Raw genomic sequence first — 14,817 nt, forward strand, 5'->3', positions numbered from 1 at the left:
TAGCAAACATTTAAACTATTTTCACTAGATTCCAATGTAGAAAGTGTACATTAAACCCAAAGTAGATAATGTAATTAGTTTTTCCTCTTTTTGATCTTCATTATAAGCAGTGGGACAAAACTAATACCTCTCTCTGTCTAGCTCTTTTTCTGTAAAACTGAAAATTAATATTCTATATTGCAACTCAGAAGATAAAATCAAGACAAACATAATCTGAAGTGCTACCAAAGATGCCCCTGGAATAAATCTTTAGACTGACCTATGCCAAAAAAGTAGAAATCTTGACAGAAATTCTTAATACATCATTATTTAAAATATCAATCTACCTAAGACTGAAATTTGACCTCCATCTCTTCAAAGAATTTCTGTGAAGTAGTTGCAGAATGTCACAGCTTGTAAATACATGCAGGAACCCATCTTGTAAACCAATACAGGGTGATATTGTCTGCCCTGTATAAAGAAATCCTATTGGGCTCTTAAATAAAGACTTTATTTCACTGGCCATTGCAGTAAAAAAAATATAGTGTAGATTGGTACCTTTGGGTTTTTCCCCTCTCAGGATACATATTATGACTTCCATGTAGAGCTAAACTAGATTATTTTTAGCTATCTTTGATTAGGCTGCATTATGCAGTGAAACCAAAAAAACCACCCTACACATAATGAAGCCAATTTTAATGGAATTTTCATCTAGAAAGAGTTGTTAGCTAACAGATGGAGTATCAGCTTAAAGCTACATATAAAAGCATACTTAACTACCCTTTATTAATTGTCTCTGGTGAGTCAACGTACATCACCTGCGACTTAGGAGACACAGTTTGTGTATAGCGTATTTGCACTGAAGGCATAAATTAATAAGCAACATCTCAGGCAACTGCTCTTACCTTTGCCACTCTAGCCACAGTTTTCATTGTTACCTGCTGGAGTTGTCACCCTGGTAGCAGGACAGCAAAATCATCGTCCAAGTCCCTCGGATGAGCCTATACTGTTCAGGTGCTCTGCTTCCTTTAAATACACATTCACCATTTAACAAACAGAGAAGAAAAACCCCAAGCTGCCTGGCATAAGGCAACTTGTACTTAAGCAGCACAGAGGGAGAAGGAGAGTCTTAATCAGGGGGTTACAGCTGGGACTGTCTTATTTCAAGCAAGCACTGTAGCTCTCAGCGTAGCAGCAACAGCAAGAGAGGCAAAGTTCTCTTTTTGTCATGAAGGAAGATTCTTATTTTTTTTTCACATCAGGGAAACTACTTTCTGCTCCTCACTATCTCCAGGAATCTTTACTAGTCACATACTTTTTCCTCCTTCCAGAAAGCAGGATACTTGGCTCTCATGGGCAATCTAGAATTTCATAAGGTTAAGAACTATAAAGATACTGATTTTCCTTAAGTATTATCTGATACAGTTAAAAAAGTTCACCTCCCATGGCTTGTGGGTAAGATATTTCCAGCCATAAAAATTATTCAATATTCTGTGATATTATACATGGGACATTACCATTAGTCTGTAAAATAAAACAATCAGTCTGAAATATTGGAGGTTACTTAATTTTAATGTACAAGACAGTACCTCAGTTAATGTAACAAGATCAGAAGTCATTGTTTTTATAGTAAACTCTGTCTCTCTGCATTTTTTAGCTTACAACTGTAAAGATCAAAAGCATGTCTTTGGACAAAAGGTGAAAAATATAAAAACTCGGATCAGGATTTCAGTGATACAGTCTAACACTGCCAGGCAACAAGTCTGTGCTTATTTCCAAATCTAAATTCTTGGACAACAGAACAAGATAATATTCAGAGTTGGATATGTCAGAGTGCTTTCAAAAAAAACCTAAAACCATAAAAGTAATTAATTCTAGAAAAACTGGATAGCAGTTAGTCAGCAGTGGCATTGATACTTTGCTTCATGCTTCTGAACAGACTTCCATGATGAAAACCACTTCTTTATATGCTTTCAAAAGGGACTGCACCTCCAGAAGCTCTCACAGACTTCTCACTGTGCATCAAAATCTTGGCACAGAAACTGAATATATCCTTTTCCAAGCTACAGGTTTTAGTGTGCTACCAATTCAGAGCATTAAATGGCCATACTTATGGTTTTATTACTTTAAATTTACACTGCCAAAGAGTTTTCTGGTAGAAGTGTACACCACACGCAACTTTACACCTTACTTCAGAGAGAACAAAAGTGTTCTGAAGAAGATAGACAATATCCTATACAGGTCTTAGAAAAGACTAATACACAAAACAAAGCAGCATTTAAGACTTCAAGTAAGAAACATGGCTGAAAAGCACTTTCCTCTTGCTCTATCAGCTTCTCCCTTTCCCTTTTTATTAAAATACTAAACCATGAGCATTAAGTAGCTCTTAATTTAGCTTCATAATAAAAATGGAAATCCTTCTTAACCAAGAGTATAGTTTTGTTGAAATCTGTACCCTTGATTATTTTATAAGGTGAAGGAACAAAGTTAAGTCAAGAAAGGCAAGGAAAAAAGGAGTCAAATCAGAAAGAGAAACAAGAGAAGTCCTAAGACACCAGAGGAAGGAAAAGATGAGTGTGCCTTATAGCAAGAACAAATTTCTAAGTTTAAATTTAATCTCAAAGACTTCCTTCACTAGAGACAGCTGAAATACATTTTTTAAGGACTAAGAAGCTGGTATAATAGGGAACCAGTGAACACTAGCTTATGATCCAGTGTACTCAACCAGTGCATACATTTTATCCAATACTACTCACATCTCCATTTTGTAACGGAGCATATTTCCAGAATGGCAGAGCTAGTGCCAACTCAGATGGTTCTGGAAGCACAAGCAAAAGAGCCATAGTGATATTGTCTTGTCCTTTAGTAGTTTAAATCTACCTGAAACATCAGGAGAACATGTGGTCTTGTGCTTCATGCAGACCTTGCAGTGCCATCCAGCTTAGAAGTAGTTCATTACACAGGTCAACTGTGACTGTCCATGAATCATTTTGAGAAACTGTCAGAATTAGTGAAGGTTCAGAGTAGCCCTGACAGGCATCTTCTTTCTGTACCTCTAAGCAGTTGTCTTTGGCAGTGTTTGCTGTGTCTAATATGTCTCTCTGACAGGGACTGTTCTGCACCATGCCTATATTCCCTCATTCTACAATTTTAGTGTCATTGAGCTTTGTAGGTTGTTAAGCAAACTACCCAGTCTGACCATTCATGAGACTCCCTGGCAGTCACATTCCCAGCACCAGATACTGTCACTGCTGGGACCAAAGCCCCTTCAGAGAGGGCAGATCCAGTAAAAGCTGACAGGTGTCTACTTCTCTCCATACCCCACACACAGGGGGTCAGACCAGGTTTCCTCACCAGTTCAGCTGTAGACTCAGATATCTCATTCTATAATGCAATTTATTTACAGTGCAGTAACAGAGAGACAACTCAGGCTGGTTTCTCCAAGGAAGGACCCCCAACAAAGGATCCCTGGGGTTTTATACCCTCTCAGTTTAAGCACTTGCAAATCTCCTCCTCCTGAATCTTTGTCTCCTACTTTTTACTGCTTTGTCTGTCTCCCAGTGTTCACTCACCTAGCTAGCACCACAGCTCTTCATGGTAATTCACGGCTTATTGTCTACTGCTGCTGTTCTCTTATTCTAGATTTAACAAAAGCACTTAGGAATCCCTCATTCTGGCATGCAGATGCTAGTGTACAACACATAAACCATCACCTTTGCAGCAGAGGTGTCCAGGTTCCAGGATACTTATTTTGCTTATGTGACTAAAGTAGTGGATAAATATTTCTAGTAATTTGAGCAATATAGTAAAAAATCAGAATTTCACTAGACTTTAAATAATACAAAACTGCATCTTCACCTGGCAACCTCATGACAGAGTAAAATTCCCAACTGTTTATTTGTTATCTGTGTTTCTGCTGTAGTTGAGAACCATGGACTTTGATTTTTCCTTGTAGCCCTGCTCCTATGTTGTTGTTTAGTCACCAAAACACTTTCTGACTAAGAGAGTGTTTCTGATTATTCCTTGTCAGAAGGGGGACTTGAGTCCCAACTCTCTCTGCCTGGCTGACTGCCCTATGATGCCAGTGGAAAAACAAACCCATGGCTGCAGTGTCCTGGCTGCTGTGCAGCTGTCCTGCTGCAAGGCTTTTTTGGATAAGCCATACTTAGGTCGATCCACTCAGGTTTCATTTGAAAAGCCCAGAAAAACTTCTCAATTAAATTTATGTTCCCATATCACTTTCAGTGAAGATTTACACTACCATTCTCTAGGAAATCAAAGCAGCTAAACATATTGAAGATTTCATTCAGTGTGAATAGTCAGCTGCCTCATATCAGCAAGAAGAACATATTTCTTTGATTAACACTTTTTTCTTTCTTTGAACATCAACAAAATCTTGATAAAAACCCTAGATTGACAACTTAACACAACCTTCAAGGCTCTACTATCAAAATCCAAAACACTTAGGAAGCTTCTGCTACTTCTTCTGTTACTATAGTTATTAATATATCACCATAACTATAAGAAAAAATCCAAGAAAAATTTTAGCTCATAAAAAAAAAATCAATTCTGACCTTGTTTTTTATATATTGTGAGCACAGATATGCTAACCACAGAGAAAGTTCTCCAGCTGGCCATTATACTCCCAAATCACAAAGTTACTGTTCCAAAGAGCATTCGATGCCTTTAGACATCTTCATAATTGGCTCAGAAATAGCATGCTGCAAGAAAGGTTAGCAGACCTTGCTGTCCCTCATATGGACAAATCTTTATTAAAAACAGTGTAACTGAAAGGTTCTCAAGAATCAGGAAACCATATTACTTGCAGCTGCTCCCTAAGTCTAATTTGAACCCAAAAAAAAAAAAAAAAAAAAAAAAAAAAAAAAAAAAGAAAATGGCAAAACTAACAACTTCTTCCTCTTACTATTAAATTAAAATCCTAGGTAGCTTTTACCACATCTACCTATGTCACATGGATTCAAATGACACTCTGGTCCTGAATTTTAGCTCATCGGGGAAAAAAATAACCTAAGTTCAATATTATTTTTTTAATTAATATTAATTTCTCAACCTAAGGAACAGTAATAATTTTTGCCATAATTAAGCTTACTTACAGGGATTGAAACTGGTTTTAACTCAAAACTTTCCAATCTTAATAAATTCCAAGTAACTACTAGACAACAGTTTTTATGTCCAATGATATTTTCCTTCACCTATTGTGGTCCATTTTATGCCATGGCCTGCAAACATAGCAGAAACATCAAGCTCATTCTCACAATCCCTGATCAGTAATGATTTCAGAATTCTGTAACTCCTGGTCTTTAAAACTTTGAAAAACAATACCAAAATGACACTGTTACCCACATGTTTCTTTGCCCGTCTTTTATCCTGTCTTGGCAGCTTCCCCATAAAGTATTCCTTTAAAAGTACTCCATAAAGTACTGGAAGGAGGCAGAGGTATAGTGATCCCTTAGCCAACAATTTGCAACATGCCTTGTTGATCTGAACCCTTTCACCCAAACCAGAGCTGAACATTAGAAAGCACTCAGGACAATATATATATATATATATATATATATATATATATATATATATACACACACAAGGTGTATTTCCTGGTATTTTCTGAAGGGCAAATATAGGGCTAATTCAACATGAACTATTTCTGTTTTAGCAATCTGGCAAAACTTTCAAAATTCCCAGAATTTCTCTGTGTGACAAAGGGAAGAGTTGAGAGTAGGATCTTAGTATCAATGTCAATGGTGAGAGAGAAAATGACCATCCATTAATATTCTGCTTCAGAAGCAGCTGTAGATCAACAGGTGCCAATCATTCAGCAATAGAATTGTAAGAGAAGCCAGACAGGAATTCCTTCAGTGCCCTGACAGCACACAGAAATATCCTAAAACGAGTAAGTCTGTCTTAGGAACAGCAAGAACAGAAGAAATGATATTATTTTGTTTCAAAGGCATAAATGACCAAAATAGTATTCCCAAAACACACCAGAACTTTTCTTAGGCAGTCTATGAAGTATCATGAGGGAAAGACAGATAATAGAACTTGAAATCATTTTTATCTCTTAGATATACTTGGCTTCAATAGCAGTAGTGTCAAAAATCAGAAAAAGCAACAGCCATTCCCTTTAAATCACCAAACAGCCAACACATTTAATCAGATATTTTTTGGTTTGTCCTTTTTTCTAAAAATGTATTTAAGAATTTGTTTCACAAACACACACATACATAGAAAAAGATATTGAAAAAAAATATTTTGGCTATCATTACATAACCAAAAATATGAAAAAGGAAACACAAATATGAAAGCATAGAAAATATAAGTTTGGTTATATCAATGCTAAAGACGTCTTCAATACTAAGACAAATTCCTCTCAGTTTTGGTTATATAATCAGGGCATTATCAGGGGAAATCAAAAGAAGCAGTAGTTGGTATTATTTTACAAGTAAAACCAAACTCCAAAATTATTCTGAAGGCAATGATAGCAACAATGCAGTTATAACAAAGGCACTATTGTACAGTGGCATCTATCATTCAATTTTCATAGAAATGCATTGCATGAATTGCTCTATGAAATATAAAACAAATATTTTCAAAATATTTTCTTTGGAAAAATATAACATATGTTAATAAAATGAAGATATAAATCAGAGGAGAATAAGAACTTTAACTGAGAGAGATCTGACTGACTGATCTTATTTTCCAAGATACATATATTATAAACTGGAAATACCTCTAGCTTTGCACATTTCTTAGAAAGGGCATGCAACCTATTGCAATAAAAATTGGGCACTTGGAATCAAATCAGAAAACAGTCAGATTACTTAATGAAAACACACAGGCATGGGCCAGGAAAACTACATTCAAATGGGATAAAGAGGGAAATGGAAAATGTTATCTGAAATGACGGAGATGTTGACAGAGGTTCTTTATTTGATACATTAGGTACTTAAAATCACTTCATTTATACAACCAATGAAGATAAGATCTTTGGTTACTTAATCAGGAACTGACATATTGGTTGAAAGCATTACTTTTAAGGTAATCTATTAAAAAAGAATTTTGAACAGTAGTACTAAGATAGGGTTAGGAGGACTGGCTAAATTACTCAAAATTTTCTTTCCAATTGCTTAAGTTTGTCTAATATGATATAAACCAACTCGCAATTGCAGAGTGTAGAGTTGAAACCTGGAGTATATTAGCACAAGATTCAGGATCTGAAGCAAATCTAGGACCCAATTTCTTGTGAGTTAAAGAACAAGAGAAGTAAAAGCACATGCTGTATATTGTGTCAGTCTGTGGTGTGCTAAAGGAGTATTTGGGTTCTCCTCATTATCTACGGGAACTGTAGTAGGGGCTTAATTACCAGAATAAAAGGATTAAAAAAGGCACCATATAGCACCCACAGTTCAATCTAAAGGTTTTCATTTTTCTGATTAAATTTTAATATCTTTGTACTAAAGAGTAATGTGTTTATGTTTAATAAATAAGAAGCATAAAAATTATCCCTTAACAATTAATTTCATTGCTTTTAATGGATTGGATATTGTCAATCATATTATACGTAAGTGCGTTGTGGTCACTTAGCAATCTTGACTGGATTTTGAAAGAAGGTTTTGTTTTGTTGGGTTGGTGACATATATTAGAAATGGCTGCTGCTTAACTGTTTATAAAACCCAGCATCTGTTGTAAACATGAATTATAGCCACATCAAACTTATGTAAAGATTAGCCATTTACTTCAGAGATTTGAAAATTAATTCATTCAAAATGAAGCTTGAAGCTGCAAATCCATGTGAGTGTTCATTAGTTCCAATTATAAACCCTCCCCCCCCCAAAAAAAAGCAGTATTTGATAAAACCCTATGTTATTACAAAGTACTTTATTTAGTGTGTCCGTGAAGAAACAAGGAAAATAACCTTATTGATTGGTATAGAATTACTTGACCATACTTCATCAACACAGAACAAACAGCAAGCAGCAGCTTAGCAGTTTTGTTACAGTTTTTCATATCTACTATAGACTCATATCTGAATTTACAACAACTTAAAGAAGTTAAAAATATATTTCTATAATTGTGTTTTTCACTGTTATTTCAAATGGCATGACTATACCGTGGAAGAGACCAAGAATTAATACCTATAGAGTTACATTTGCCTTTAAGACATTGTAATAAAAGGCAATCGCTTTAATTAATTAAGGAATGTGTAAAACATCCACTAGGCACTTCAATTCATAGAAAAGGTTCAGTGACCTGCACTCAGTAAGGAAACATCATCTGCAATAAATTTCTTAACCAGCCTGACACAAGTTGAAGAAAATTAGATTTTATTGACCTTGGGCTGTAGTATATGGATAGACCTTTTGTGAATCAACAGTTTGTTACTTCCACAATGCATATTGAGCCAATCCCTCTGTTTGATTCTGCTCCATAAACTGTCCTGTCTCCTAAAAATGCTACAATTTTAACCCTTTAACATTAACCCCAAACACTTAACAATTTCTAAACAAACTGTTTTTTTAAACAGCTGGGTATCACTACCTATCTCATAAACATAAAACTTTCTTTAAAGAAAGAAAAGACAACATTCCCATATCTTGTAAGAGTATATATGTTAAACATTTGTTTTTAAAGGTGCAGAATGGCGATCCCCTCAAATGGAAGTGCCTGACAAAGCCTGAACCCACTTGAGTACTGCAGTAGTGAATTTGATAGCTGCAGGCCCTGAGAATACAAACATAAATTCATTGCTCTCCTTATGGTGTGATACAGCACACTGCTTTCAGAGATGTACTTTGAAACCCCAGGGGACGCCTAGGACATAGGGATTCCTGCTTAACATACATTTTATACATCACGCTGCCTCTAGTCTTCATAAGTCTGAACCTAAGGTTCCCCAACCACACCAGCCTACCAGACAGCTGCTATAGAAAAATGTTTAGGAGCGTTAGAAGTCTCTCAAGCAGAGGGCCTTAGCCCATCAGAACTTTCTAGAGAAATGATAAAAACATGAAATCTTGTATCCGAGAGAGAGGTGCAGATACTGCAGATGCAAACTTCCGTGATTTTGCTCTGTAGACAGCAGACACAGACAGGCTAAACCAGCTTTATGCTCCAACTGTCTTCCTTTGTCCCAACTCAAGCACACACTACCTGTTTCTGGTATTATTTCTAAAGGTGGGCTACTACATATTTGAGGTCTGACAAAAGAACATGGCAGTTGTTTTTTTATTTCTTTCTTATAAGCATTAAAACCAAGACCTAGGCAGAGTATGTTGTCTAACTACAAGCCATCTCTCGTTTGTGGGAAAATATTTTGTGCTCTTGCAAATATTTTCACCTTGCTTTGCTTCCTCTGATTACTACAGTTGCAGTAATGCTGCCTGAGTTCAGAGGTAGTGTTCCCTGGAGCCTTATCCTTTTTTGAAAAGGAACCTGTGGGCTCAATGGGACAGGTAACAGATGTCTGCAATCTGGTCTCTCTGTGGGGCCAGTGACTTCTCTTTAAACACTCTTATATCAGTCACAACCAAGAAGGGAGGAGAGGTTGAAGGAGAGGCTGAAATGTCTGCAATTAAACTTAGTAATTTTCTGTTGATGCTTAGTATATTCACTGAAAAGATGCGGTTGTTATTCAGTCCAAGAGACTCCATCACCCAAACTGAAAAACTGGAAGAATAATGAAGATATCAAAACAGTTTTGTTCTATCGAAAATGAAACACTTTGACTGCTCGATTCTAAGCTAAAATAAGTCAACTTAAAACAAAAACTGAGTACAACTGAGAGTAGACCACTTAATTTACCCCATCATAACTGATTTTGCTCTTTCTTTAAACTGATTTTTTCACTTTCAGTCACAAAACTTGAACTTGCCTTCAATTCCAGTACTCAAGTGGAATAATTCTGTTCTTTTTTTTTCTGCTATCAGGAAGGACTAGACATTGCTTATAATAAAGCCTTTGATTACAGTAGCAGTGTAGGCATGACAGGATTTTTTTTTTCCTTTTTTTTTTGATGTAACTAAAGACATGATGCTGTAACTACATTGTACAGTGCAGTACCCAAGTCAGGACACATAGAATAATGCTAAAGATTCAATGATCTGCCATTTCTCCTACCTCTTCTCACTGGGGCCTTTCCTTATTCTCCTGGAGAACACTTGCACAAGGTAAATCAGTACTTTCTATTACTTAAAAACTTTCATAGAGATTAAATGTATAGGTATCAGCACAAATGAAAAGCATAATAAACAAGCTGAAAGGGAATCTCAAAAGTATATTGACAGGAATATGATATAAATGAAGTCATTAGGAACTTTTTTTGCTTTAGGTTTTCTCCATAGAAGATGGAAATTGATAATTGGAAACTTCAAAGACAATGTACTTAAGACTGTAAATATTATTGATAAATCCTACTTTAGTTTACTGACTAAGAAATATCTTTTATGCTATGGGATGCCAAAGCGTCAAATTAGTGCACCTAATTGAACTGAGCATGATTTTAGAAAAGCTAGCATCAACCTGAATTATTTTTTGTTGAAAATATTCTTTGTTTCCTTGTGTATATTCCAGTCACATAACTCATACATCTGTTATTCCCAGCATAGAGCCTATGATGTTTACACAGATCTCCCTGTAGGGCATTTTGGCCTAACAGAATCATTATTTCAAGAGCATGTCCTAGTTTAATGATACTTTTACTTGAAATACTGCCTTTTGCAAGTTTTATCCCCACTGGCACTAACTCAGCCCTTCCACACTTGCATTGGAAAATATGACCCTATGTTTAAGCAGAAGATGCTGGGAAGGAAACTGATTTCTCCAGTACAAGGTTGTGAGCACTTCAGACCTGTAGAGTGGGTAATGCGACAGCTGAGATTCTGGGGTTTATGAACCTTATAAAAACCTTTATAAGGTTTATAAATCTTAATGCAATGTCAATCCTGGTCTCTGATGAAGTGTGCTAATGATCAAAAGATATAATTAAAATGTCATATTAAGATTCATTATTTTCACAGAGCTCAGGATGCTACTACAGTGTTCTCATTTCCATTTACTATTTGGCCACCAGCAGAATTCTTCTCTTCCAGACCTGGGTTTAGGAACAAGTAATGTGTATTTTAAAATCACTGGTAGATATTTATGCTGATCCTTATTTGGAAAACTACATGGAGCCATTCCATAGTCACAGCTTACAAGTATAACATTTTCAAGCTATTAAGGCATGTATAAACTAATTTTTCATTGAAAATTATGCTTCTGAGACTCTTTTCACAAAGGAACTTGATTTAAATTTCTTAAGAAACTTAAATAACCAGGTGCTTCATTACAAAGGAAACCATTGATAATGTGGATTTTTAGTATAGGAATATTTACACATACTTATACTTAGATTTTCCAAAGACTTATGTCTAACTATCTCTAGGCAATTTGGAAATCTAAAACTAAATTTATTACTTTTTATTTTTAATAAGTCAGTAATACTAAGTGCTAGTGTCTAAAAACTGTGAACACTGTGGAATTTCAAAATATGACACAGTTCCCAAGAACTAATGATCTAGTTCCAAAGAATGCCACAACATTGGCTAGTAGTCATTAAAAAAAGCCTAAGTATTGAAATATTCTCTCATCATCACTTTAAGAAGGTAAACAAGCACAAGAAGATATTTCTTCTACACAAGTAGAATGTGTCAGGAGTTTTCCTGGTAGTTCACCCTATTTACCATAAGCCTAGGGATCAGAGTGCCAAGGAATATCATCAGGAATTTGAGGATTATTAGCAGGATTTAATGTGAAAGATTCTCTAACTCCAAACTTTACATAACTTATTTCACTGAAGCAAATACAACACCTGTGTATTTCAAAAGACTTCTGCACACAATATAAAGTTTCTCTTCAGTAAGGAAAATGTTTGCATGTTCATCTTTCAGAGTAGAACCTCAGTGGAAGGACCTGCTCTAAATGATAGCTGTGAAAATTAAAACGTTGGAAAATTAGGCAAGAGGAAACTAACATAAAAGCAAAGAAGAATTATTTTTTTTAAATCACAAGAGATATGCCCATGTAACAGTGTAGGATTTTCAAATGAGTAATGTAGGGTTTTCAAAGGAGCAGGTGCTGTTAACTATGGAGTCCACTATGAATCAGACTTGAGTTGGACTTGCTGAGCCTAAATAATTTAGATTGCATAGAAAACTCTACATTCTGGTGAATTAAGATTTGAGGCTCAGCAGACAACTAAAAAAAGGGTTTCTTTTCATACCCCCTAGTAAAATGCTACTGCAACATGTTATCAACTTATTTCGACACGCAAATAAGTGGTAATGAAAAAAGCATTTGTGAATGAACATCATCTGGAAAACTATTGAACATACATAGAAAATCCTTTTTTTTCCTCACTGTACGAAAGAAAACATATTTTAAAATATCAGCTTCTATTATACTTTGCTCAAGTCTTTATATGTTTTTTAGAAAGGCATAACCTTTCTGAATAATTTTTATATATGTAGAGAATCTTTGCTTTTTTTCAAGCTCTTTCAATATCTTTGTACCAAAGTATGTAGGGACTGGGACTATATATTTTTGTAACTAATTTCCTTAAGATAATGTTAGAAATATCAGGTTCCTTAAAATATAGATGAATTTCAAGGTGAGTCTGCTAGCAGATGTTATTAATGGCATATGATTTATTGTGACATGAAATCTGATCTGAAACTCATGATATTAGCCAAGCTTTTTATAAATTATAATTGCCAACTGCTGAAAATATGCAGAGAGACCACTGATAAACTAGCTTCATCTTCAGGGCCTAGAATATCGTCATTTGCTAAAAGTCCAATATCTCTAGTCCTGCTGGTAGGGTACAGTACATTGGGATGCATAGATTAGGCTTGAGTTCAGATCTTATCATAGTGTAATTCTTTCAGAATGAGAAGCATCAGAGCTAGGAAAAGGAGGTCATAGAAAACAAATATGTACTATGTGACTTAAAAAGAAACAGACACTTGGGTTCACAGTATGTCATTGTATAGGTGCTAAGCAAATTGAGTATTTGCAAAAAAGAGACCCCCATTCTGACTATCAGCTATAAAATATATACTTTTAACAAAAAAAAAGTAAGCAAGATAATTTTCAAACATATTTAAAACATCATTCTGTACTGCTCTTAGATGAGAAAACAAACAGCATATTTTATCATCCTAAAGTCTGTGAAGATTTGCATCTAGAGGAGACTTTCCAGGTCACCCTCATGGAAAACTAAACACTCTCTGGTTAGGTTCACAGTGACAAAACATTTGTGTTAATAATTATTTCTAGACATTCTCCATTTATTCCAAATAATGTTGTATCTTACTTTTCTGTCCCCATGTATCTTTAAATGTTAATTAAAGTTTCTGAAATGTGGCTTTGACCCACCGCAACTTAGTTGCTAAATTACCTAAATAAGAAGAAACAAACATAAACATTGCATTATCAATGTTATCTACTCAACAAACCAGATATTGAATTTACAGTAAACATAATGCATTTTTAATCTCCAGAAAAGCTCTGCCATAAAGATTCAGAGAGCAACACAAGAAACAGATGCAAAGTCTCATTCCTGACTTTTTTTTATAAAAGCAAGTTGTTTAGTGATAAAAGCAGTTCTGTGTAAAATGGCATTCCCTTGCCCTTACTAAGAGTATACATGGAAGAGCCCCCTGTCAATGTACCAGTGCGAGTGTGGGAATGAAACATAAGGATCACCATCTGCAGCTGTCTAAGAAGTGTTCTTCAGAGCCTAATGGCAAAGTATCAGTTCAGGGATCCTCACAAACACAATGTTTCATCTTGTCCACGCTAGCCTTACCAGGCAAACATTTCACCTGTGAGAAGAGTTTATTTATAATGCTATTCATTTTAGCTGAAATACCAGATAACAAAAAGTTACACTACAAGCAGTCTAGGAGTATATGCTTAATATAAAATGAACCAATTTCCTCTCTTTTATAAGAATCAATATTTTAAAAGATGTGAGAAACTTAACCCTCACAGAACATATCTTAATAACATGGAAAAATGTTTTTATATGCATATATTTTTAGATTCTTACCTACTGTTGAACTTCTCTGGATGTTTTTCTCTCATGATATGGAATCTGTGAGCAATTGATGCATCCTAACAGGACAAAAAAAAGAGCACCATAAATCTTTTGTGACAGGAAAATTGCAAAACAGAAGACCCAACCTGTACACAATGCATATCGATTGTAAGGTGTTTTGTGAACTGCCATTTTCAACAACAGCAATACTCTTTTCATTTAGAAAGCTTACAGGTACATTGTTCCCAGAATGGGATGTATCTGAACTTAATAATTTATTATTCTTGTTCCAGTCTCCATTACTTCTTTTTACAAATCAGACATGATAGCTCTGAGTAGTGAAAGTGTCTTCAAATTTATACAGTGAATAATATCCATATGTGGTGAAGGTTCCTTTAAGACCATTGATAGAACTGTCTTCCAAAAAAACCAAATTAACTATTTGAAATCCATTTCTTTAGTAAAAGTGAGTGACAGGTTCACCAAAGTTACTTTACATGCTATACAAGTTGATATTTCATATGGCATTCAATAGCTTTCTCTAAAACTGGATAGAAAATTGAAGACTCTCCATTTGCTCTGTGTCAGGATGTGAAATCATGTGGGGAAATACCGCTTAATATAAAAAAGATATTTTTAAATTAAACAAATTTTATCAATATTTTAAAATGAAGTAAATTATGGTAATAATATAATCAAATAACATGTATGTGAAATGAAATAGCCACATGAAATATTTGTAA

General features: G+C 35.0%; 1 protein-coding gene across 3 annotated transcripts in view; it reads right to left on the reverse strand.

The window, feature by feature from the left end:
• The window catches only part of DGKB (diacylglycerol kinase beta), a 330,173-nt gene that overhangs the window by 121,914 nt on the left and 193,442 nt on the right, over nucleotides 1-14,817 (reverse strand). For all 3 annotated transcript variants that reach the window (XM_059844065.1, XM_059844057.1, XM_059844048.1), the window contains one exon: nucleotides 14,087-14,151. In XM_059844065.1, the coding sequence (XP_059700048.1) occupies nucleotides 14,087-14,151 (65 nt within the window). The remainder of the gene's footprint in view (nucleotides 1-14,086; nucleotides 14,152-14,817) is intronic.

Source organism: Haemorhous mexicanus, chromosome 1 (genome assembly GCF_027477595.1).
Source record: "Haemorhous mexicanus isolate bHaeMex1 chromosome 1, bHaeMex1.pri, whole genome shotgun sequence".
In the NCBI taxonomy this organism is placed as follows: Eukaryota; Metazoa; Chordata; class Aves; order Passeriformes; family Fringillidae; genus Haemorhous; species Haemorhous mexicanus.